Source organism: Rhopilema esculentum, chromosome 6, assembly GCF_057945365.1.
Source record: "Rhopilema esculentum isolate cy_ngs chromosome 6, ASM5794536v1, whole genome shotgun sequence".
Taxonomy (NCBI): domain Eukaryota; kingdom Metazoa; phylum Cnidaria; class Scyphozoa; order Rhizostomeae; family Rhizostomatidae; genus Rhopilema; species Rhopilema esculentum.
Window position 1 is genome coordinate 11066720 of NC_142820.1, and position 22798 is coordinate 11089517.

Consider the following 22798-nt stretch of genomic DNA (forward strand, 5'->3'; position numbering starts at 1 on the left):
GGCTGTAAAGAGCATTATAGGTTTGGGAATGGGGCTATCACTACTTCCGCTTTCGAAGTTCCTACAGAAGAATTGAAGCGGATAAATCTAAAAAAACCGCGATACTAGAATCAAAGATTTTTTTATTTTCAAATACATAAACAAAATATTAAAATAAAATGTGATGCCTTCGGTGGATGAAGTGGATTAGACAAGAACAATATAACGAACAAGGTTCTCATGTGATTGGTTCTCTACAAACGATAGCTAGAGCGTAGGTCTTGTGTGAATAATTTGCAGCTTATACATTATAACTGTCACCGACATAAGCTTGTCAAAACTAGACTAATATTTGGGCAGAGAGTCCCCAAGAAAACAGGAAGTCCCCAAGAAGCCTTTCTGTCTATTGGAAACACTTGAAACCAAAAAGGGCGACGGGTTCATCGTTAATCAAGAAAATTCAGATTTTCATTCTAAAAGTATTTTTCTCTATTCTAAACAAGTTTCACGCCGCGTTTATTTTCGGCCAGTAAATCTACAATGACTGCCAAAAGTACTTGGAACACCTAGCAATTTACGCTGCATTTGATATCTTTCATTCCTTTCATGAAAAAAATTGCTACTTCCGCCCCCTTCCCCCTATAACAATGTTGATGATTTTAGAGAAATATCATAAAAGAAGCGCAAAAGAAAGTGCTTCCCAAAATCCTAACCCGCTTGATAGTAAACCAACATTTTTCTGTAGGGGAGAGGGGGATGATTGATTTTGACCTTGGAAATTGATGTCAGTGTTCCAAGACTTTTGGCAGGCATTGTAGGCTAGGCAGCATTTGAAAAGAAGGCACCTACATTCTGCACCTACATTCTGCACATATATTCTTTTCCGGCTCTTTTTCAACAGAAATATGCATAGGCTTGAATCAAGAGATGCTTAAGTCATTTTAAATTCGAATTTAGGGAGAGAGAAATGTATCAAGGGAAGATGAAAGTATAAGAGTGAAGTTTAATCAGATAAAAAACGGTTTGCCTTTGTCAGTCCATCATTGATGGTTTTTCTTCAAAGATTCTTAAGCCAGCAGTTTAAATACCAGTGAATAACCTGTAAACATCTCCAGTCTTAGTCGAAAAACCGAAAAAGCATCTTGAATATCGCGATAATTTCTTACAGAAATGGGAAAAGTAAAGAGGATTGTATAAATACTGCCAAGATGTTCAAACAGAGGTTTGCTAATTTTTAAGTTTGTTTAGCAAAAAATACGATAGAGAACGGCCTAGATCCAAAAAGAACAGAAGGCAGATGCTTAAATGGAGAAGCCAAGATTCGGGTATAAAACATTATGAGGTAATTGTGGTATAATAAATACAAAGTGGTATACTTATTGTGGTTTAGGAAAACTTTTCCTATAAAACAAACACAAAGATCACTTTGCACAGAGTTATAAGGCCCCCTTTATTAGCTCTGTTTTGCCCACCTCATTGGCTCTACCATAGAGTTCTGAGAGATGACGTCATAAAACCAGTTATTAGAATATTGGATACTGGACAACATAACTTGAAAAATTATTACCTAAAAATTGTGAAAATATCAGTCGACGGTGCATCAAACTGGTACCAAATATGAGTCATTTTAGTCAATTTTAGAAGTATTTCATCGTTTGTTTTGAATAGGTGATCAGAAGTCAATTAGATTTTTTCAATAATGTTAAATTTAAGAACTTTACTGCCATTGGATTTGTTTGCGACGGGGGGATGATGAAGAGCAAGTTGATACTGAAGACTTGAAAACAACCTTCTGGAGAGTATGCAAAAGTTTTCGATAGAATAACAAGCCGATTTAACGCCAATTCAAAAAACAGTGTTTGACAATGTTTATCCGATTATCGATGCAAAGCAGATTGGATAGTGACGTAAATCTAAACATCTGTTTTCTAAACACTGAATAAAAAATGCACAGGAGAACACAGTCATATTTGTACAAAGTGTACGTTGTATCGCGCGTTAAACGACATAATTATTAATCTCACAAGCAATCTCCAGCTCGTTTCTAGAGCAGCATGAAAACATCGTATTTAAAACTACTACTGCCGATGTAAATAGGGCTTAGGTATTACAACTTCAACAGGTTTCGATTTGTGTTATTCGACCTTGACAAGGTTCAACTATTTATGACATTATGAGCGAAATCTGACTAGCTGATCGGCTAGGTGAGATAGCATTCGGTTCCGAGTTGACGTCATTGATTTTTTTATCTCCCTATTTACATACCTTTTTCAATAATGGACCTCAGATTTGAAATTCTCGTGGTAAATATTGCCTGAATGGGGAATTTCGTGTCGTTTTGACTGCCCAGTCACGAAATAATACGTTTTGAACATAAAGACATAAAGATTAAATTTGAAAACGACGTAATTCATGACCTGTCTGTCCAAGAAACATGAAATTTTCGACACAGTGTGTTTTGAACATGAAGATTCCAGCTCTTTAGTCCATTATTGGTAAATATGAAGATAAAAAATTGACATTGCCAACTCGGAACTATGAACAGCAGGAAAAATACAGATCAAAAGGCTTTTAAATTGACTGACTGAATATTAAGATCTGCATCAATCAATTGGCATCAAAACAAAATTGTTAGGGAGATGCAGATTGCTACAACAACAAATTGAAATAAAGGATTTGCCAATAGGATTCACCAACAGTGAAGGAGGCAGCAAAGGGGGGCCGACAAAGGCAAGAGGGTCCTTCTTTTTAGAATCATTTTCCAGTAAACGGAGGTAGCATTTTTGATGAAGAGAACGGATAGCAGTTTAAATGATTCTCGATCGTAATTACACTGGGTACCAGAGCCTCATGAATTCAGGGATAATATGTATCCTCGCTCAAAAACATTTTTCTGAAGCTCGTCAGGGAATCGATCACGGTGTCGTTGAAGTAATTATTGATAAAGTTTGGTAACGCTGATATAAAAAATAGAGTATTAAGATACTGAGGAGGAGAACCCCAGAAGCAGGATAGGATATTCTCCGTAAAAGGCAACAGAAATTATACAGCTTTTTGAGTTTCACAGCGGCTTCATTTGCAGAAAGAAATTGGCCAGTTAAATCATTCAATACGGTAGGTACCAGTTATTAGTAATAACTCACCTACGTCATGCAAACACGTTAAGTGTATAATTATACATGCTGCCACAAACAACACACGCTAAATCCAGTTCTGAACGTGGAACAATTGCAAAAATCAACCAGCCGGCCAGGAGTTACCTTCACATGTTTAACATATCTACTTCAAGAACTGAGAAAATGCAATGCTTGTTGGATAGCATTATAGTAAAATTGTTAATTCCCCCGCCTCCCCCCCCCCCCCTCCCCCGAGAAAATGCAATGCTTGTTGGATAGCATTATAGTAAAATTGTTAATTCCCCCGCCTCCCCCCTCCCCCCGTTGAAAAGACGTTTAAGTATCATCGGAATACTAGCAAATAGTTGGCAAAACAAGGCACCTAGTTTAAGCTTCTTACATTCATTTCATTTCAAATGTTTACAAAATAATCGTGTCATTTAATCACAGAGTAATTTCCAAATAATCCCAATAACTTCAAAGTAAACACTCTAATCGCATAATAACGCCAGTAATCCCAAAACAATCTCTTGTCGAACATTTTTTGGGAGTTTTTGTTCGATCTCAGAAAACAGAGATTGAAGGTCTTGATTCTTTTCAAAAGATCTGTTTTTAATATTTAGGTAAACAATTGGCTTATCAAAATTACCAAAAATATCACTTTTCAGCCAACAGGATTTTCAAAGAAGGTTTTCATGTGCAGGTTTCTACGGTTTTGCACTTTATAGAAATAAACAAAGGTCTGCAGAAGAAACAATTTTTTCAGTGACATGCATTGCCTTGCACTGTCTAGCTACAGCCAAACAGCACGCAGTGGAAAATTATCTGGAATCTTTGCAAAACTAGATTAGAAACAAAGGAACAATTAGATAAGCTCCAATCTATTCATGCATTATTAATCTAACAACAATATGTCGCTTTTCTTTATCTTCAAACTCAATAGGATCCTAACAAAGATCTGCTGACTGAATACACTGTTTGGCGAGCTGCACGACCAGATATGTTGCCTCTGCACATCAGCAAGATTGTAATTATATCACAACTCCTGATAAATGTCATGTCAGATCTTTCTACCAAACGATAAGACGTTAACGAGACATTTACCGTGCAAAGTCAACAGAATCAATACAGTTGAGCTTGAATCTTGCCATTTATCCGTCATTTTTGCTGTCAAAACGAATACAATATTGTTTCTTGAAGCACATTTTGAGCAGGTGGTGGGATAATGACCTCCAAAAGAAAATACACCAGGCTTTTGGAATGAAAAACCAAAAGATTGCGCGAGATAATGGCAATTTAGGCGAGAGCACCTCGAGTATGAATTTGGCGCCAAAATAATTACTAGTAATGACGATAAGGTGGGGGAAATTGGGACGCTGGGTACTTGCGGCTGGGAGATGCATTTTCCCCTCCATTTCATTAAAGAAAACTCTAAAGGAGATCTCCACTTTTGATGGTTGAAAGAGGCTGGACTGCTTGTATGAATTCGCAAAATTGATCCTGGTGATAGCCGCTCCATAGCAATTAATGATCGCTCGCTCCACTTGTTATGGGACAGCAATTTAACAAATGAAAACCTTTGCTTTTATCCACCGGATTTTCTATCAACCTCGTCTTCATGCGACCAGATTTGCCAAAGCAAAACCCGATATTCCTAGTGTACCATTCATTTGCTTGTCTAATACAACCAAGTTCTTCTATTGTACCCAAACTTTGTTAAAATGTTCTATTCATTCAAACTGCCACGAAGAGCGATTGAAAAACAACAGTGGGAACATACCATATCTGTTCGTTTCATTTGTTAGTAAATCGAATGAGTTGAGGTTGCCTTAATAGCAAAAGTGACTTGCTTTTAAACTTAATTTGAATCTTACTCTTAATCAATGGTCCTGGAACGTGTAACTGGCGGGTCATCTCAAACTATCAAGTGTAAGTGCCCGTGTCCGAGGGTCTAGAAAACTGACCCTTATCTCTGATATTTGATTTCAATTTGATTCCCCTTTTCTTTGAAACCAAATAAAAATTAAACCCTTTTGCCTGAAATCGATTAGTTGAAATAAGGGCAAACAAAGAAAATTAGAAACTACTTTAAGATTCCCACATCATTATACACCCTTTTTTCTATTTTCTATGTCCTAGATATATGAAAAAATTGAACCCCTTTCTCAAAGATATTGAAGAGATGGGTGCTTACCCTAGACACGCCGGGAACGTGTACAATTGCATCCTGTTTCAAATATTTCTCGCAGCACATAACTAGAAAATTGCACATATTACCTGATTTAAAATCAAAGCACAAAAAGTCTAGAAAATTGGAAATCCGAAAAACAAGCTCAAAAGACTGTTAACAGGGATTGGTCGTAGAAAGCTTTGACACAATGCAACTCTTTCTTAGCACAGCGAATAACTAATGTTTAAGGAAGAAAGAGCGAAATAAGCAAAAACATCACAGCATCTTTGAGTTAGCAATTAGTCACTGGGGTTCCTTGCATCAATAAGTAACGAGATTCATAAAAACGTGGTCTAGTACCTGAAATATTTGAAAATACTGGAAAGGAAGAAAACAGCAAACTTCTGAGCGATAATCTTTCAAGTCTCAAAATGGAAATGAAAAGGAATAATGCGATAAAAAAGAGCGATTAGAAACTAGCTGCCTTATTGAATCTTTACTTCGAAAAAAGTGAAATTTTCAATATCACTTTATCTGTAAAAAACAAAAAACCTTTTGCACGATGTGAAGACACAGAATATTTAATCCAGAAGAGCAAGTTATATTTTATTCAACAGCAAGCAACAGAAAAAATCAAGAAAATGCGGTATTTTGGTTTTTATGGTCAAAAGTTGAATTCTTTGTTTACCAAGTTTAGCAGAATAGTGTAAGACTTTTATTCGTGAGTTATTAAAAGCATAAAAATGAATGAAACGCGCATACTTATAGTTATGTAAGCTTGCGTGTAACTCCCTGGCGTGGATATATGCGACATCATATATACTCTCTTATTGTTATAATGTTACGACAAAATAACAGCACAACATAACAACAAAATTTACAAGTAAAAGAACAAATCATATAGGCCATAAAGTGGCAAACAGATATTAAATAAATGACAAGAAATAATGATGTATGAGGGTGCTTTGGCACCAAATCTACATTTTGACTTTACAGGAAGAGACATCCCTACAATTTTAACCTTGGTGAAATGATGCAGGCTTGGTGAAATGATGCAGGCTTGGTGAAATGAAAAATTGAGGCCGTCTGAAGATTCGATTACTGACTTTGACATGATTTCGATAGTCAAATACGAAAAAAAGTTGCACCGACGGGTACAATATTTTAGCCTAGTTAAATCAAAATTACTATTGTGCGAATAATGGAGACCAAGGAGGTATTTGGATTACACCTGAGAATAAGAAAGTATATCTTATTTCATTGTTAAAAAGTCAAAAGCCTTACGTTTCACGTACACAGGCTTGTAGCACCATTTTATTTTGAGGCAGTGATGGAAGACTACAAGGTGTTTTGGTCTAAACAATACACCTTTAAAAAACGCTTTCCACAGTCATCAAAAACTAAACATTTGGCAACTTCGGGTTAACCTCAACAAATCTAAATAAAATTAACTTTTTTCTGTTTAGATGTACAAATTATTCAAATTTCGGCTGCATTTTCAACTGCAAATACTGGTAACCTATTACCTAGATTGGTTGTATCAATTATACATCGATCTCATTTATGATAAGGATTTGCAATAAGGAATGATAAGATAAAGCTTTCTAAGTATTTTGAGCTAACGTCAGTTTCAAACACCTGGTATTTGATTGCATTATCACATTTGATTGCAAGGCACTAGCAAGATGCAAACAAAACAGTAATGTAGTGATGTATGTATCATGGTAGTGTCACGTGACGTGACGAGCACCGCAGGAAATTAAGATGTCTACTAGGTAGGCTCGTTCTTAAATCAAAATTTACTTCGGCTACAAAGGCTATATCTGGTGACGAAGATATACAAGAATAATATTTGTTACAGGTTTTTGAGCCAATAGATCTACTCGTCCACCTGCAAAGCTTTTGATGGGAAGAAATATTAGAACGGAATTACCAGAGCACACAGATACTCAAGTCAACAAAGATTGAAAAGAATGAGATAAAATGAAGAAGAGAAAGAAGAAGGAATATGCAGATAGAAAAGTTATGTCGCTATTCGATCCAACCATACACAATCACACAAAGAATTGGATCTATGATTACTGCAAGCAGACATGGAAAGAGTATTACAAGGAGTGTGTCGTTCTTTAAAAGAAAAAGTCTAAAAGAGTAATTCTTAAATCTCTCCTACTTTCTAAAAGCAGACTCTTAAAACATTAGGCCATGATAAAAGAAGAGGGTATACCCAAAAACGTCCAGTTTTGATTTTTCTGTTGCATTACTATTCGCGGACAATAGACAGATCACATGAAGCTACCTTGTACTGGTCTTGGAAACGGTTACGTCAACGGTCAGTTGTAAACAGTGATAGACAAACTCACATGAGATCATAGTCACTACGCCAAACTTAAAGAATCCCTGCATGGAGCACCTGTTTACTGTGACTTAATGCCTTCAAAGTGTATGAGCAAAGGTTGAAGCTGGAATTTGCTAAACGCATAAAGATCTGAATATAGATCAAGTGTATCTTCCAATGGCAGAGCAGTGAAAACAAACAACATCATCCCCCAACAAACAATATAATGCCTCAACAGCTTGTTTTTTAGATCCATCTTATCATTGCATCAATATTTTACGCGGAGACCTGAACAATTAAATATACCGAAAATCCTTGAAATGGCCAGCTCCTCAAAAAAGCCCCCCTCGAATAAGCCCCCACTCTAGAACTACAAATTGTCAATAAGCCGCCTCCCCTCGAGTAAGCTCCCACTGCTACCTCGAATTGCCCCCCCCCCCCGACTTGTTGATTATTGCCATTTGAGGTTGTCTTTGGTGCTTTATCAAACTACCACAAAAATTGTACTGTTAGGTTATTCTGTTAAAATATTCGATTTATTATTATTATTATTCATACTTTTGGTAATAATTGATTAAATGCTAATAAAGAAATTCCTACTCAAATATACAAGATCTTTTAATAATGTCTTCTTGATAGCTACTTTATTTTTATAAGCTCCCCTCTTATAAGCCCACCCTCGAATAGCCCCCCATCCAAAAATATCAACAATAAATAAGCCCCGAGGATCACAGTATTGTAGTTTTGCCTCCGTTACGCCCGATTAAAAATAAAGAAGGAAGCAGGAAATGGTTTCTCGACTCACCTGGTCAGTTGCTAGGTATCCAGAGAAAGCAAACATTATCCAGTTGAAGACTATCCGCAGCCTGAAAAAATACAGTTTGTTAGTAACGTGCCATGTAACAAAATATGAACTGAGAAGGCACGTAGCTTGGCACAATATCGTGATGCAAGAAAAACTTAAAAACAAAATATGCGCATTAAATACAAAATAGGAAAAACCAAGGAAAACAAGAAAAATCTCTGTTTGAATATGTGCTTTAAAGAAATTGAATCTACTCACGGCTGGCCACCAATATCCAATATATGCTTAAACAGCCATGGTTCATGAGACTGGAGTAGATTCTCAAACAATGAGCATAAAGCCAGTACTCCCTGTAAGAATAAAAACCTGTGCATAAGGTTTTCTGGCGAGAGATTTTTTTAGAATGTTCGTTCCGTCAAGAAGGTTTAGTCACCGCATTGGAAGATTGTTAACTTTTGTACACGTGGCATTGTTTTCCAGCACTGATGCAACAATTACAGTTCAAAAAATAAATAGCTTTTAAGAGAAGAATAAAACAGTCGAAAAGTTGAAAAGGCATCACATATACATGTAAACATAAATTAATGGACAATGTAAAATAAAGGATACTTCAAGCAGGAAGCGAATCATTACATTGTTCTATTATTCTGTACAGGTAGCCTCCAGACAACAAACACAGCACCATAACAGAGGGTGGCAATGTTCTACTCAATGTCCATTCTATAAAAATTGCACTATATGTAGTAATAGGTTAAGCTTGCCAGTTAAAAAAATTCAAAATTCAAATGAAAATGAGTCTCATTTGTTGAGCTGCAAAATATCTGTGTCCTCACTCTACTTTATTATGCTTCATTTTACGAATACCAGCGGGCTATTATTTATTAATGTACAAAAATGCAGAAATTAACTATGTAACAAACAAACAACAATGAAGGTATCTACTAGCATACCTGACTGTCTGAAGAGATAACGTGTAACCGGCAGAAATACCTAGGGGATTGAAGATCAACAATAATCGACAAGTTAGGCACTTTCGCAACCGTGTATAAGATCATCTAGAAGGTTATCTTCATAACCAAAAACGGGTTGAGTTGAAATAAAAATGTAAAGAAATAACTTAAATATGATACAGCGAAATATGCTTGTGATGTGTCATGTCAAATCATTAAAGATAATTTTTTGAACGTTTGAACTATTCTTTGAAAAAACAAAACTTTCATCCTATCTACTTCATATTTAATGTTGAAAATTAAATCTTTAAATATACTTTTTAAATGAATATGAATCTTCATCGTTGAATCCAACGATCTGAAGTATGCAATTTTTTAGAAAAATTAGACAAAAAAATTAATTCATTTAAACTATTTCGAAACTGCGAGGATACTTTAAAAGACCGACATTTTGCAATCAAACTAAAACAACCTAACCGTTGCAAAATGTTGAAATAATGACTGATGAACAGCCCGTCATTGTTCATAAAAGAATTATTGAAAATAAGACATAATATGACGTTATTAATTTTAACTGAGCTGAAGCTCCGTCCTCTGAACGGGGAAGCCCATTTATATCACATCAAGGCACACTGTCTAAATTCATTTTGCTGGGCATTTAAATTTCCAGTTGGCTGAAATACACAATAGACATATTGCTGCGTATTCTATCGTCAACGAAAGGCTAATTCTCAGGTGCCAGTTACACTATATGGGATTGCTATCGGAGCGGAGAAACTTAATATCGGATAGGGATTTAAGCACGATAAAATCGCACGAATCCGATATACTCCGCTTCGAAGCAAATAATTTTCATATTTTGTTCTGCTTGAAGCAATTCGATCATTAGTGAACAATGGTGATTTCCGAGATTTTGTTGCTGTTGTATAAAGCCCAACATTTTCACATTTAGATTTCACATCTTCCCAAGTTTCACTGAAGTGGCCCTTGGGCGAAACGCATACTTAAAAACATCAGATAGCAACGCAATTTTGCTATCCGTCCAACGAACCTCAAAACTTCCCTCTCAGTTTTCAGGGTTGTTTTCGTCATTTTGTACAGTAGTTATTGAAAACGGATTTACAACAGCACACAGCTTCGAAAAGATGTCCAAATAATTTAATCTGGTGCATTTTATGTATGAGTTCACAAAAGTACACTGCATTGTGTACCGGAAATGCAGATGAATGCAAGCGTATAAGCGAGCGGAGCATCGTAGTGTAACTGCTACTCCAAATATCAATCCGGAGTCAAATTTACTCCGCTCTGCTCCGGTCCGATAGCAATCCGGTTTAGTGTAACTCTAGCCTCAATGCTTCATCGACCGTAAACGCACTGCCAAACCTATTGTTAACTCTGACAGGTAGACTGACGGGACATAATGTCATTGATGGATACATGATGTAGTATTAACTTTGACAGAAATGCTATATTCTTCAACTAGGAAATACCTGAAGTACAGCTCTCTGAAAACATAATATAATGTCATTGGGTCTTCATAGATGTAGCATAATGGTGCAGCTAGTATGACGAAAAAACTAATCAGATGCGAATTCATGCCTTTAAAATAAACTGCAAAACAATTATCATCTTGTAATTTGGTTTAGATAATGCCAATATCTCTGCAAAATGAGAATCTGCCGAAAAAGGCTCTTACAAATAGGGAATTCTGGGAACGAAACTGGCAAACCTTTCAAAGACTGTAGGAAATAGTTTTCTTAAGATATCTATACATTACTTTGAAACGTAGTTTATTATGAAGTCAGAATCGGCAGACAAGTTTGTCTGTAGATAATCTTTTGACAATTATCTCGAATTGCGACTTTGTGAAAAATAGCTTGAAAACACAAGCATACCATCCCTATTTTCGAAATGAATATTTGAGGTAATAACTATTGAAAGTTAAAATGAGGAAAACATTCGCCATTTGGTTTGACAAAGGACAACTGACAGTTCTAAGAACTGAAGGCAGTTCTAAGAAAGAAAGATGAATGTGAAACCAGTTCTATAGATCGAATTCTCGTAAACTCTTCTTACCATACATAGCAAACCCGTGGAATGGAATGACACCTACAAAGAAGGCAAATGCGCCTATCATATCATAAATGCAACGTTAAAAAACACTTTTTCAAACTGCTATAATCCGTCGCAAAAAAACAATTAAAGAATAGATCGACGTTTCTGACAATCTTCTTAACAGCTAAATGGTAAAAGACACGTTAAATGCTTACTAAATGCATTTTACAGGGCTTAGTCAGTTACAAAAGTTGCAAAGTCGAGCAGGAATAACTTTAACGAACAGCATGAAATGCTGCCTAAGCTAAGTTTCTATTGCATAGCCGTAGCTTGAAGATTATAGAAAGGCGTGTTACGCACAATCTAGAATTGATGGTCATTTATCTCTCCACTTTATGGCTCCACTACAAGCAAAAATTCGCAGCTAGCCATTCGCAGCCTCTGTAATACTGTTGTTTACTCAAGCCTATCCAACCGAAGATCATGTATGGGGCAGAAATAGTTTATCACAGAGATTCAGAGCATCTCAGCAGAATGTAGAGAAATCTTATGCATCATCTATCTGTATTTATACGAGGAATATTTCAGCAAATCAACATATTCTGAAAAGTGAGTTATTCACGAAACAGGCTTGTAGAGATCAAACATGTAGTTTTACTTCTGCAACTCCAAACTATTAGGTATGCCATGTGTATCAGTTTCATTTGCTGTAAACTTGAAAAAAATATTTTCACTACTTTGTTTATACCTTTTTCGTTTTTTTCGTTTCGAGAATAACATATTTTCAAAATTAATAAATTTGATTTGTGAGTTTTAACCAGGCCATCTTGAAAATCATTGTTTCGAAAATGACTTTTTGAATTGTATGGAAGGTGAGATGAATTCTTGGAGTTTCTGGCTTGAGCAGCCTTTTATCAAATCACCTTTGCAAATCTATCCAGCCTTTCTATCTATAGCGGAAGGGGGAGGAAAAATTCTCCCAAAATCATCATTTCCGGCATAGTTGAAATGACTATCACACGATTTTTTTCTCAAATGTGTAATTGAAATGTACTATTTTGAGTTCAATTAGCTCCAGTGAATATGTCTAGATGTTCATATTTCTATAAGCAGCCTGCAACATTCATTGCAACCTGTAGATTGTGATTTTACAGGGATTATGTTGTATTCTTTCTTTATTTTTCTTGATAAAGTGGCTGCCATTTATAAACCAAGCCTAATTCCAGTGCGCAAAAGGCCAAGAAAATGTAGGAATTTATACCGAGCTGTGAGATACCAACTCTATCGACAAAACCTTATCGACTTTGTCAAATTCAATACAACCATGAAATATCGCTTGAGTATAAAAGGAGAACCGCGATAAGGCATAAAAAATACTAACTAAATGGCAGCAATGAGAAACCGACCAGCCAGGCCCACATTAAAAAGATCATTAGCGATTAGTTACGATACAAAAGAACAAGGAAAAGTTTTTCGAATAAAAACGTACATACCACTTGGAGGATAGTTTACTTGAAGTTCAGGAATGCCAAAATTTCCTGCATATCATTAAAATGGCAAGCTCAATTTCTCATATAAGCAAAAGCACATTAGTTTTTTCAGTAAACATTTTCAGTTATTAATAACAAGCAGAATATAACAATATCATAGAGTCCAGGTGGTCACATAGTCAATGCTTTTGAAAAAGTGCAGTGAAAGGAAAAGGAAACTTCAGTGCAGCCCCCAAATTATGTCTTCTTAAAAACTTTCTTAAAAAAGCATTCGAAGCGTTAACGGCATTGTCTGGAGGATGGATAAACAACAAATTAAATACGCAATGGAAATACAACTTAGGAATTCCGATAACTCTCAAATTTCTGATTCGTTCAAAGAATTCCAAACATTGTGAAACATTTTAGCCACCGGTTGCAAGCGCACAAAAAGATTTAGACCACTGGCTACATTTAGCAGAACTACAAGCTATTCTCACCTCTTACGTATGACTTGGGCGGAGACGAGTTGATGTAGTTACAACGTTCAAGCAGCCATGTATCACGGCTGAATATCAACAAAACCTACAAAAAGAGATGAAGTACTCATACGTAGGATTTTGCAAACAGAAAGCTTTACAAAAGCCTTTGTTGCCACAAAATTTGATGATAGCACTGGGAAGAGGAATCATAGCATACTTATTTGTAAGAAGGAAGATACACTGAATAGGCTTTCCGCCGGATTCTGGGTTTGGAAGATTCTGGGCAATGAGTTAAGAAAAATGGAACTAACAGGAACAAAGCAAAGCTACAACAAGAATCAAATATGTTGTAAAATAGAAATTGAAAAACAATTAAATGCAAAACCAAAATCCAGCAGAGCTGAGCCAAGAATGAATTATGGACAAATATCCAATAAAAACTTGCTAAACTGGAAATGAGGCTTGTCGCTGAGAGGGGTGTTTGGTGTTTAATAAAAAGTACATAGTTGCAAAATCTTCAGCAAAACTAGCTAAGAATTCCATTAGTGATTGTATAACTGTATTGGAAAAATCAGCAAGTTTCAGAAGCTTGCGAATTTATGCAAGGAAGAAGGAATACAAACTTGATAAATGATGTCTTCAAATACGAAAAAAGAATCGTCATTTGTAGTTGTTAGCCTAACATCCTGCAAATGATAATAAAACAAAAGTGAATTTCACATCTCTTTCACTCACAGAAAGAAAAAGGAAATGCTACATAAGCACTAAAATTAAAGATGGAAAGGACTGAGCTAGAAAAAGTAAATTTATGTTAAATTTTTTCGGTCAACAAAGTATTCTAGAACAATGCACGATTTCTGTCAGCTGTATTCGGATAAAACAACGTTACAAATGTAACATTATTCACATCAACAAAGAGTTGATCATAATTGAGCAAAACGAAACCATCCTAAATATCCACCGCTGGTTGTACGGCCTCCTGTTGGATAAATATCAATTTAATAACTAAATTAAGTTCTTTGTCGTAATTTACGCGCAATCTTTTTAATCAAGGCAGAAATAAAAAACATATAGCTACAGAAAGCTGAACAAATGAGTACTTGTATCTCTTAAGGTCGTGGCTAACATTAAACTTGGTTAAAAATCTCCAGTTGATGGAAAAAATCAGAATTCGATGCAAGGAGGCATTTAAAGGCCGTTCACCACTTACGCGCGAATCATTCGCTGCGAAAGTGCGATCATTCGCTAAGTTTTTCAACTCATTTGAGCTTCTGAGACACTAGTCGCGTTCACCATTTCACTGTTTTGTTAATTCGCGTTCGCCAAGTCGTGCGACCAGAGAGAATCAAGAGGAAACCGGCTTCAAGAGCAAACTTACTTTCATAATTAGCTTGTCAACGAGCAAATCGTATTCGAATACAAAGTTCTTCAACTGCTCGTAGTACAACATGTCCTAAAAAGAAAGATAAATTCAGCAAAAAAATGAAATGATTAAATGAACAATCGACGAAAATGGCTGTAAAATTAATGATAAAAAGAAGCATTATTCTAAGTACAGGCTCCAAAATTCTTGAATATTTTGTCGGAATTAACAGAGAAAACATGTCCAAATAATAAAAATAGGTAAATAGTGAATAACAGATGAGGGTGGCTCTTCATTAGAATTGGTTTTTCATTGAATGGCAACCAAATGTTTGTAGCTCTTTGTAATGTTTAGCCAATAACGATACAAGTTTAAGGTGTAAATTTCTCCATAAAAAACAAAGTCTAGTCCTTGTACTGCAGCAAACTGTCTAGAACTAATACATCTGAACATCTATAAGCAGCGAAAGGAAATACAGATCTTAGGAAAAAGCTTTCTGGGATGAAAAACATTGGAAACACAATTAAATGAAAAACAAATTTAATCTAACGAAAAACGTTGGAAACACAATTTGGTGACTACGTTAAGCTTTCTGAGATGCCTAGAGAATTTAATTTGGTTCAACTTTCCCTTTTGGAATTCAACTTTCCCTTTGGTATTGGCACGGCAGATACGAGTAGAAAAATTATGGGCGGTTGCTTCAAGCGACCCTGAACTACTTCTGGCGTTTATTACAAGCATACGATTTGGACTATCCAAGATGTAAATTTCAGCCAGTATCGGCCTTGCTCTGTTGGCTGTGAATGATTTCTGCCACAGTCTGGCAAAAAATCATTGAAGCACACAATGTGGAAGTAGATAACTGAAATGGGTTTCAATGCCAATCAGAAAACCTTTGCTTAAGAGACAGCCTCAGGCAGTCATCATTAAATTACTCCAGCCAGCTATGAATAAAACTTTTTATATCCATACTAAGACTTTTTATATGCATATGTCACGCATCAACCTAAAACACCAAGTAATGTAGGAAGCATCTATAACTTCTTGATGGTGTCCCTCATGCCAACCCCCACCCTCCCCCACCCTTTCCCCTGAGTTCTGCATTTTAGGGCATATCCATCAACTAATACGCAGTAAGACATGCACCTAGAGCTAATTACTTTCTAGTTTCTGAATCGCAGAAAGCAATGGCTCTAATTCTCGCTTGATGAGAGAAAACCAAGAGATTTGGTATAGAAATAGTGTTTTAATTAAAAATAGAATTTTCGATTTAAGTCGACTGCTTATCTTAGCAATTACAAAGTCTTGACTGTTAAAGTTTCTAAGGTAACGAAAGTTAAGGTACTTTCAAACTCAAAAGAAGCTTATAACCTGGTTTTATGGGACTTATGGATAGTAGAAAAAAGGAATTAGTGAGAAAAAACATCTGGAAAAATAGAAAAGAAATTCATTGAACAAGAAACCTCAAAATCCAACAAATCATTATTTGCGGAAACGATAAAAAAACAAGCAAAAAGGAAATGTTGAAATACATGTCTTAAAGTACATGTATCTTATTGAGTAATGGGTTCCGGACAATAAAATGTTTGCGGAAAGAAAATTTAGCTGAAGATTATATCAAATAGCATTTGACAAGGTTTGAAGTGTTGTTATAGCATAGTTGATAGACAGTGCTAAACATGTCACAAAACTTTAAATAAAAACATACAAAAATTGAAGACCCAAAAGTTAATTTATTTCTAGAATCAGGGGAAAACTTTAGCATATTGCTATAGAGAGACAAAATGATGACGTCATAAATAAAATTTTAAAAATTCTTCAACATTTGCTACAAGAATAAAAAAACGATGCAATACCTCTTAATATGCATAATTAGTTCAATCTGGTACATATTCACTTAGATCTGACTTTGCTAATGAGCTTTAAAACCAGGGCCAAATTATAGTGGTTTGATGGAGGACAGCCCGTACTCGTGTGGTCACACTTCAGGTAAACTTTAACAGATTTAACCGACATTTATTGGTATTTTATGGTGTTCTTTTATGTTATAAGTTCAAAATCCAAAAATGTTTTGAAAAATGAATTTTTGAGGTCAACACTTTCCCACTCTATGAGTCCCTGACAAGATATTATTCGACGTAGAAAAATATCTAAACATACCAAGTTTTCCATTTCCATCCCAAGAATGCACATCCAAATCTTTTTTCTTAAACCAGTTGGGCAGCCCTGTTTTGCATATTGCCTTGCAGCAGCGCTATGTCCTTTCCTTACAACTATTATTAAAAAGGACAAAGCAAGCATAACAAATAATATAGTTACTAGAATACAGATAGAAATTACACAGTTTCAGTTTCAAACTGCAATTCTAACAAAATCATTCGTACTTAAAATACATTAGAAAGTAACATAATTTAGAATTGGGATAGATTTTGGAATGGTAGGGTTTTTTGACGGGGGCATAATCTCAAAAAGCAATCGGAAAGAGAGAACCCTTTGTTTCAATTAACAGCAATTTAAAAATTGAATTCTAAAAAATATTTTTAAGCTTTTAAACATAATAAAGTGCACCCATAAACAACAGCGTCATTAAGAGCTCCGAAGGTAGTGTTATGTTCATACCAACTTGGAAGTTAAAACTAAGTTGGAATTAAAACTAAGTCACACATACATCGCATAAGCAGAGAGCCCTTTGAACACGATTTAATGAGAATTGACACCATACCTAGCTTGAAAATTTAACTCACTATCACAAAAACAATTGCATTTTCAAAACTGACTTCATACCTTTTGCTCCTAATTTTTGCCATTCGTGAAGAAAGCTTTCTGAAAGTGAAATAGGCACAAAAGATCGCAAGAAAAATTAACGTATCCGTTATCCAAAATAATCTAACCGTAACTAGAATACTTTCTTCCAGATTAAATACAAACTCTCGAATTTTTTTGATAGAATTAGCTGTAAATTCCAGCATTTAAGTTAAGTCTTTATAACATTACGTCTAAGGTATATACTAGATGTTACTAGATGCTTTTTAAAATTTTAGTCAGCAATATTAAGGCAAAAAAAGTTGAAAATTGCCAGGCGAATCAATTCTGTAATAGGTAAGATACATGTATAAATGTTAATGCAGACATGGGTTAAACCTTCTTGTATAATAAGCCAGAGAATTACAGATGGAACCTTTTTGAATACATAAGAAATACGTTAGACAATAATAGAAAACTTCAAATAAAACAAAACGCAACTTCGATGCTATATTTAACATAAGGGTAGTAATTGGACTGTTTAAAATGTTTAAAATCAACTTCTCCGTTTTATACTCAGAACATTGTGTTCTTATAAGAGTGCTAATGCTTGAGGTGCAATATGAATCGATCTTTGCTGTGATTGGTAAATATTAGCAAAAATGAGGCGATACCTGTGCTACTGCTTGTTACGTCATCAATTCCACACTGAGGGTACTGTCTATCAAGTTGCAAAAATAATTTTCTCTGTGGAAAAGTACACAGCAATAAATCAAGAAGAAATCATATCTAAGAACAGCCAGCGCTTGCGTTAGAATGAAATTCATTTTTAAAATTCTTTCTAAGTATTACCGAAAGCCCATTTTTTTAAAAATGAAACAAAATTAACTTGAAAAGGATCAATTTGGCTGAGAGAAATGCCATTAATTGTGTTTTCTCATCTCGTAATGTAGACATCAGTATGCGTCAATACAACCTTTAAACAAGAAAACAGCATCCATAATACAATACAAGAACAGTCGATACTCACCAATTCGTGAATGTCTTTTACGCTAATTGAGGGTTTGATGAGCCGCCATTGTTCCAGGTTATTGCTGGAACATCAAAAATCATAGAAGGGATCTCCACAACAAGTAACTTAAAAAAATTTCATATTTCAATATAACAGCATGAAAAGTGAGTCAAGAATACCTAAAAAGACGATAACTGACACAAAAGATAAAAAAAGGAATCAGTTCTCTTATTTCATCTTGCTGACACTGGGTTTCAACAAGCAATTTTCCAGAAAAATGGGGGCGCTCAAGGGGGACAGGGACCCTCTCCCTATTTTACCCACTGGTCCTTTTTTGCGAAGCACTTCTGTCCCTGTTTCTTTTCAAAGCTTCATTTTATTCGTTATAAAATATCAAATTAAAAGAAACACCTCTTCCATTGACCTTCAATGAATGTACATGTAAATAATTCATCAAAACATTAAATAAAGGACTAATTGATATAGCAAACAATTATGAAAGAATGTTATGAATCAGAGCTGCAATTTAAAACCTCATGTAGAATACAAGAAAGTCGCGGGAAAACTGTTGAAATTATCTACCCCGATTTATTTATTGGCGTGTAGTTTGCATTTTTCACTGTAATAAGAGCCTGTGGGAAAATGAAAAGAACTATAAGAGACAAACTATTCGAAAACTTTATATAGCTGTTTAAACAATTATGTTTAAAGTTTAACAAATTTCATTGATATCCAGGCCTACGGAGAAGGGGGATCAGTACAACTTTCCATGGCAAAACACCAGCAAGGACCGAAATATTTGACAAATCAGTCGCACAACGTGAGTTGGAACTTAGAACAACGTTTTTGTGTATGACAAAGGAAATATTAATGTACTAATGTGGATTTAGTCTATCTAAATTTTCAAAAGTTACATCTCGTCTGCAAGCCAAATTTGAGGGGTTCGTTGTGATACTCTAAATCAATTTACTACATCAAAATGGGCCCTAAGCTTTTCTCATGGTCAAAATTTGTCCTCATATTAGATAAGATTTGCATATTTTGCTACCAAGAAAATCAATATCTTAGATTAGATAAATCTAGACAGAAGCTCATGAATTTCATATCAATATGAGAATTTCTGACCTCGAAAAAGTCTGCTGATGAATATACAGGGCGAAGTTTTTTCGAACCTGTTAAAATAATAGATGAGATTGGATAGAAAGATAACATAGGAAGCATGCAAGCCACTAAAACATTTCTAGCAATAACAGACAAAAGGATAATACCTTTTGTTCTCGATATGCAGTGACTAAAGAGCTTTTTATTCGAATCTTCTCCGAGATTTAGTTGTGGATCGAAAATAACGTGAGAAGAAGAATGATGCCTATAATTCGCTTCTTATTTTTAACCACTCGACAACCATTCACTGACCGACCTCTCGCATTTATAAAATGAAGAAACATTTTTACACTTAAGAAAGTAAGGCAACGTTTATGTGGAATATGATTAAATACCCATTAGGGTATGTAACAATTAAGGCGATATCGTGCCTCTATTGTCATAATATTTAATCAAATAGCCAGTGTGATTTCAAAAGATTTGAGAAATAGAGAAGCAATGTGACGTATAGCAGGGGTATGAGTAACTGCAAGCATCATAAATGTGGATTTGTGAGAGGAAATCAGTCATTGATAGTAAATAGGCGATAAAACCGTAAAATATCGCCATAGTTTTAGTATATTAGGGCTGGTTCAAAACCTACGTAACCCATTTATAGTAGGTAGATGGTTGAAATTGCAGGTATAGCACGTAAATGGTCAGACAATGGTTCTTTCAACATTAATGCGTCATTTTTGAACGAGCACTTAGCTGTATTTCAGTCATGAAATAGGACTAAATCAATTACCTTCTTCGTCATAGTGTGACCCTATTCTGAGAGCATTGAATTCAGTTGCAAATGTTTCTTGGTCCTTCACTGATCTCTAAAAGGCGAAAATGTTTGACCATAAAAATATTCCGTAGGCACTAGCTTCGTCAAACATAGACTTTTCTGAAAAATTGATGTTTTCATTCTTGAACGCAAATTTCTGCTTAAAGTGAAATAGATTAGAAAAAAACATAAATGTTTCGTTCGAAAAAATGTGAATAATTTTTTGGCGGTACAGAACTTGGAAATGACTTTGAAAAAAGCAAACATTTCGCAACACACTAACTTAAAGATTTTTCGTCTGGCACTCCTGAGAGTATAAAACGTCAAAACAGGGTTCCGAAAAAACAAGATGGAAAATATATACCCAGTTGCCGATCAAAATCACCAATCAGAAAAACATAAACACATGACCGGTATAGTTATCCGGTTTATCTAATGGCGTATTAGCGAAACACTTTATTGGTTCTAATCCCCTAATATACCTTTATGTTCATCATTTACTGTACAAGCGAAAATGTTACAGTTAAGATATTTTTATCCCCTTCAATCAACAACACTCAATAGGCACTTAAAGCATTACTTTCAAGAAAATTTCAGGTTAACAGAGAAAGAATATTGATAAATTTTCAGAAAACCAAAGAAACGAAATACGTCCTAAACTTCTACAATGTCATGCAACGGGAAGCGTGTGTATCTTTGACAGATTGCATCAATTAAAAATAAGCGGGTAAAAAAATGTTTTTTTCACGGTATTTTCAATAATTTTCAAAAGCGTTTGCTCTTGGTTTTTATTCTAATTTTCTTTTCTATGCTATTTTAATGTATCAAGTCGTGCTTGTTACAGCAATTCTGACGTGCGATAGCTTAATTTATAGATCGCTGTACAAGTGTATCACTCAATTGATAAAGTTCCTATAGAAGCATCAATATTGTAACGCTATCTAGCGCTTCTATAGAAATTTAGTAATGCTCTGATGTGGAATCCTATACCTTTTTGAAGAAAAGTTTCTATAGAGTCAGTAAGAGACTGCAAAAACTCTTGATGAGTTTCATGACTGAGTGCTATACACTAGGTGTATTTTCGATGACATCACTATGGAAATGACAAGAAAAAATCTTGGACATTTTTTACCACAATAACTTATTGTCATTGCATATTCAAACTAACCTTTCTTGCAAGAGGAAGCACTAATTCTGTACACATGCTATTAATGCTTTTTGTAATACATTTTTCCCATGAGGTCTAGAAAACAATGATCAAAGACTTGATTAATAAATACAAACAAAATTACTAAATATAAAAGAAATACTTAATATTTTTGAAATACAAATAATAAGTGAAACTGCTAATAAATGTTTGTGCTACTTTTTAACTTTTATCGTCAAGGCCAGGTACTATCAAAATATTTGCATTCCATTCTTTCTGCAACCAGACAATGAGAGGTTATGGTAGCAGAAGCTGCCCATCAATTCGCTAAATTGAATGCTGATCTGTTGTACCAGCTCTGCTTAATATCTTTTCCAGTAACTAAATTTTTTCAAAACAGCCAACATAGCATTCATCATTATTTTTTACCTTCTAATCTGACATGCAAATACATGCCACACAATACTATTATATGGCTTTCAAATGCTAAAAAGGAGAATCATATTCTCTCATCATCTGTAATCACTGAAAAAACGTGAAGCAAATTTTATCTAATAGTGTAAACAAGTCTCAACTAAAGCAAAGATTTGTAAATGCAAGGATATCATAACACTTGGTTTTTGGTGCGAATAAAAATATACTCAATATATTAATTCAAACTAACCTGTGCCTTCCTCATATAATCCAATGGATCTTTTTCACAGTTTCCTTCAGCAGAACACTTCTTGAGATTTGCCGGGCTTTTAAGTAAAATGATTTATTGGTGAATGAATTAATTGATTTCTGAGGAAAAATGCTTTAGGAAATGACCTCTCTATCTTCTTCTGGCCTTTCTACAAATCTAACTTTGGTTTTTTTGCACATGTAGCCAGGGCTCATTAATAATATTTTGTGCATGCGAGCCCATAGCCGAGTAACATTGTGCCTGCATGTGAAATAGGATGCAATTAATAGTCAGATATTGATAAATTGAGAACCTCCCTGTTATGCTCAGTGCTGTTACACCAACATACCAGATCAATATCATCATGAACTACATGTAACTACATGTAAAACTAGACAGATGACATAGTAAATGCTGCTAGCATCATACTTTGTACATAAGAAAGGGAATGATCCAGTTTTTATCCAGGGGCTGTTTTAGGTTGTCAAGTAGCCCTATCCCTGTTATTGATTTCATCAAATAGAAACATCTTCAAAATTTCATCAAAGGGTTTCTGATATCTTTACTTTAAAGCTTACTTTAAATGCTTTACTTTAA

General features: G+C 34.9%; 1 protein-coding gene across 1 annotated transcript in view; it reads right to left on the reverse strand.

Moving 5' to 3' along the window:
- The window catches only part of LOC135686387 (TBC1 domain family member 19), a 46975-nt gene that overhangs the window by 21043 nt on the left and 3134 nt on the right, over positions 1–22798 (reverse strand). Inside the window, exons 4-21 of the mRNA XM_065202607.2 lie at positions 22202–22277; positions 21559–21633; positions 20367–20442; positions 19604–19650; positions 19061–19110; positions 18497–18560; positions 18141–18213; positions 17509–17547; positions 16885–16997; positions 14740–14814; positions 13985–14047; positions 13380–13464; positions 12904–12948; positions 11432–11464; positions 10846–10915; positions 9356–9395; positions 8664–8755; positions 8406–8466 (exon numbers count right to left, since the gene is read on the reverse strand). Of these exons, the coding sequence (XP_065058679.1) occupies positions 8406–8466; positions 8664–8755; positions 9356–9395; positions 10846–10915; positions 11432–11464; positions 12904–12948; positions 13380–13464; positions 13985–14047; positions 14740–14814; positions 16885–16997; positions 17509–17547; positions 18141–18213; positions 18497–18560; positions 19061–19110; positions 19604–19650; positions 20367–20442; positions 21559–21633; positions 22202–22277 (1177 nt within the window). The remainder of the gene's footprint in view (positions 1–8405; positions 8467–8663; positions 8756–9355; positions 9396–10845; positions 10916–11431; positions 11465–12903; positions 12949–13379; positions 13465–13984; positions 14048–14739; positions 14815–16884; positions 16998–17508; positions 17548–18140; positions 18214–18496; positions 18561–19060; positions 19111–19603; positions 19651–20366; positions 20443–21558; positions 21634–22201; positions 22278–22798) is intronic.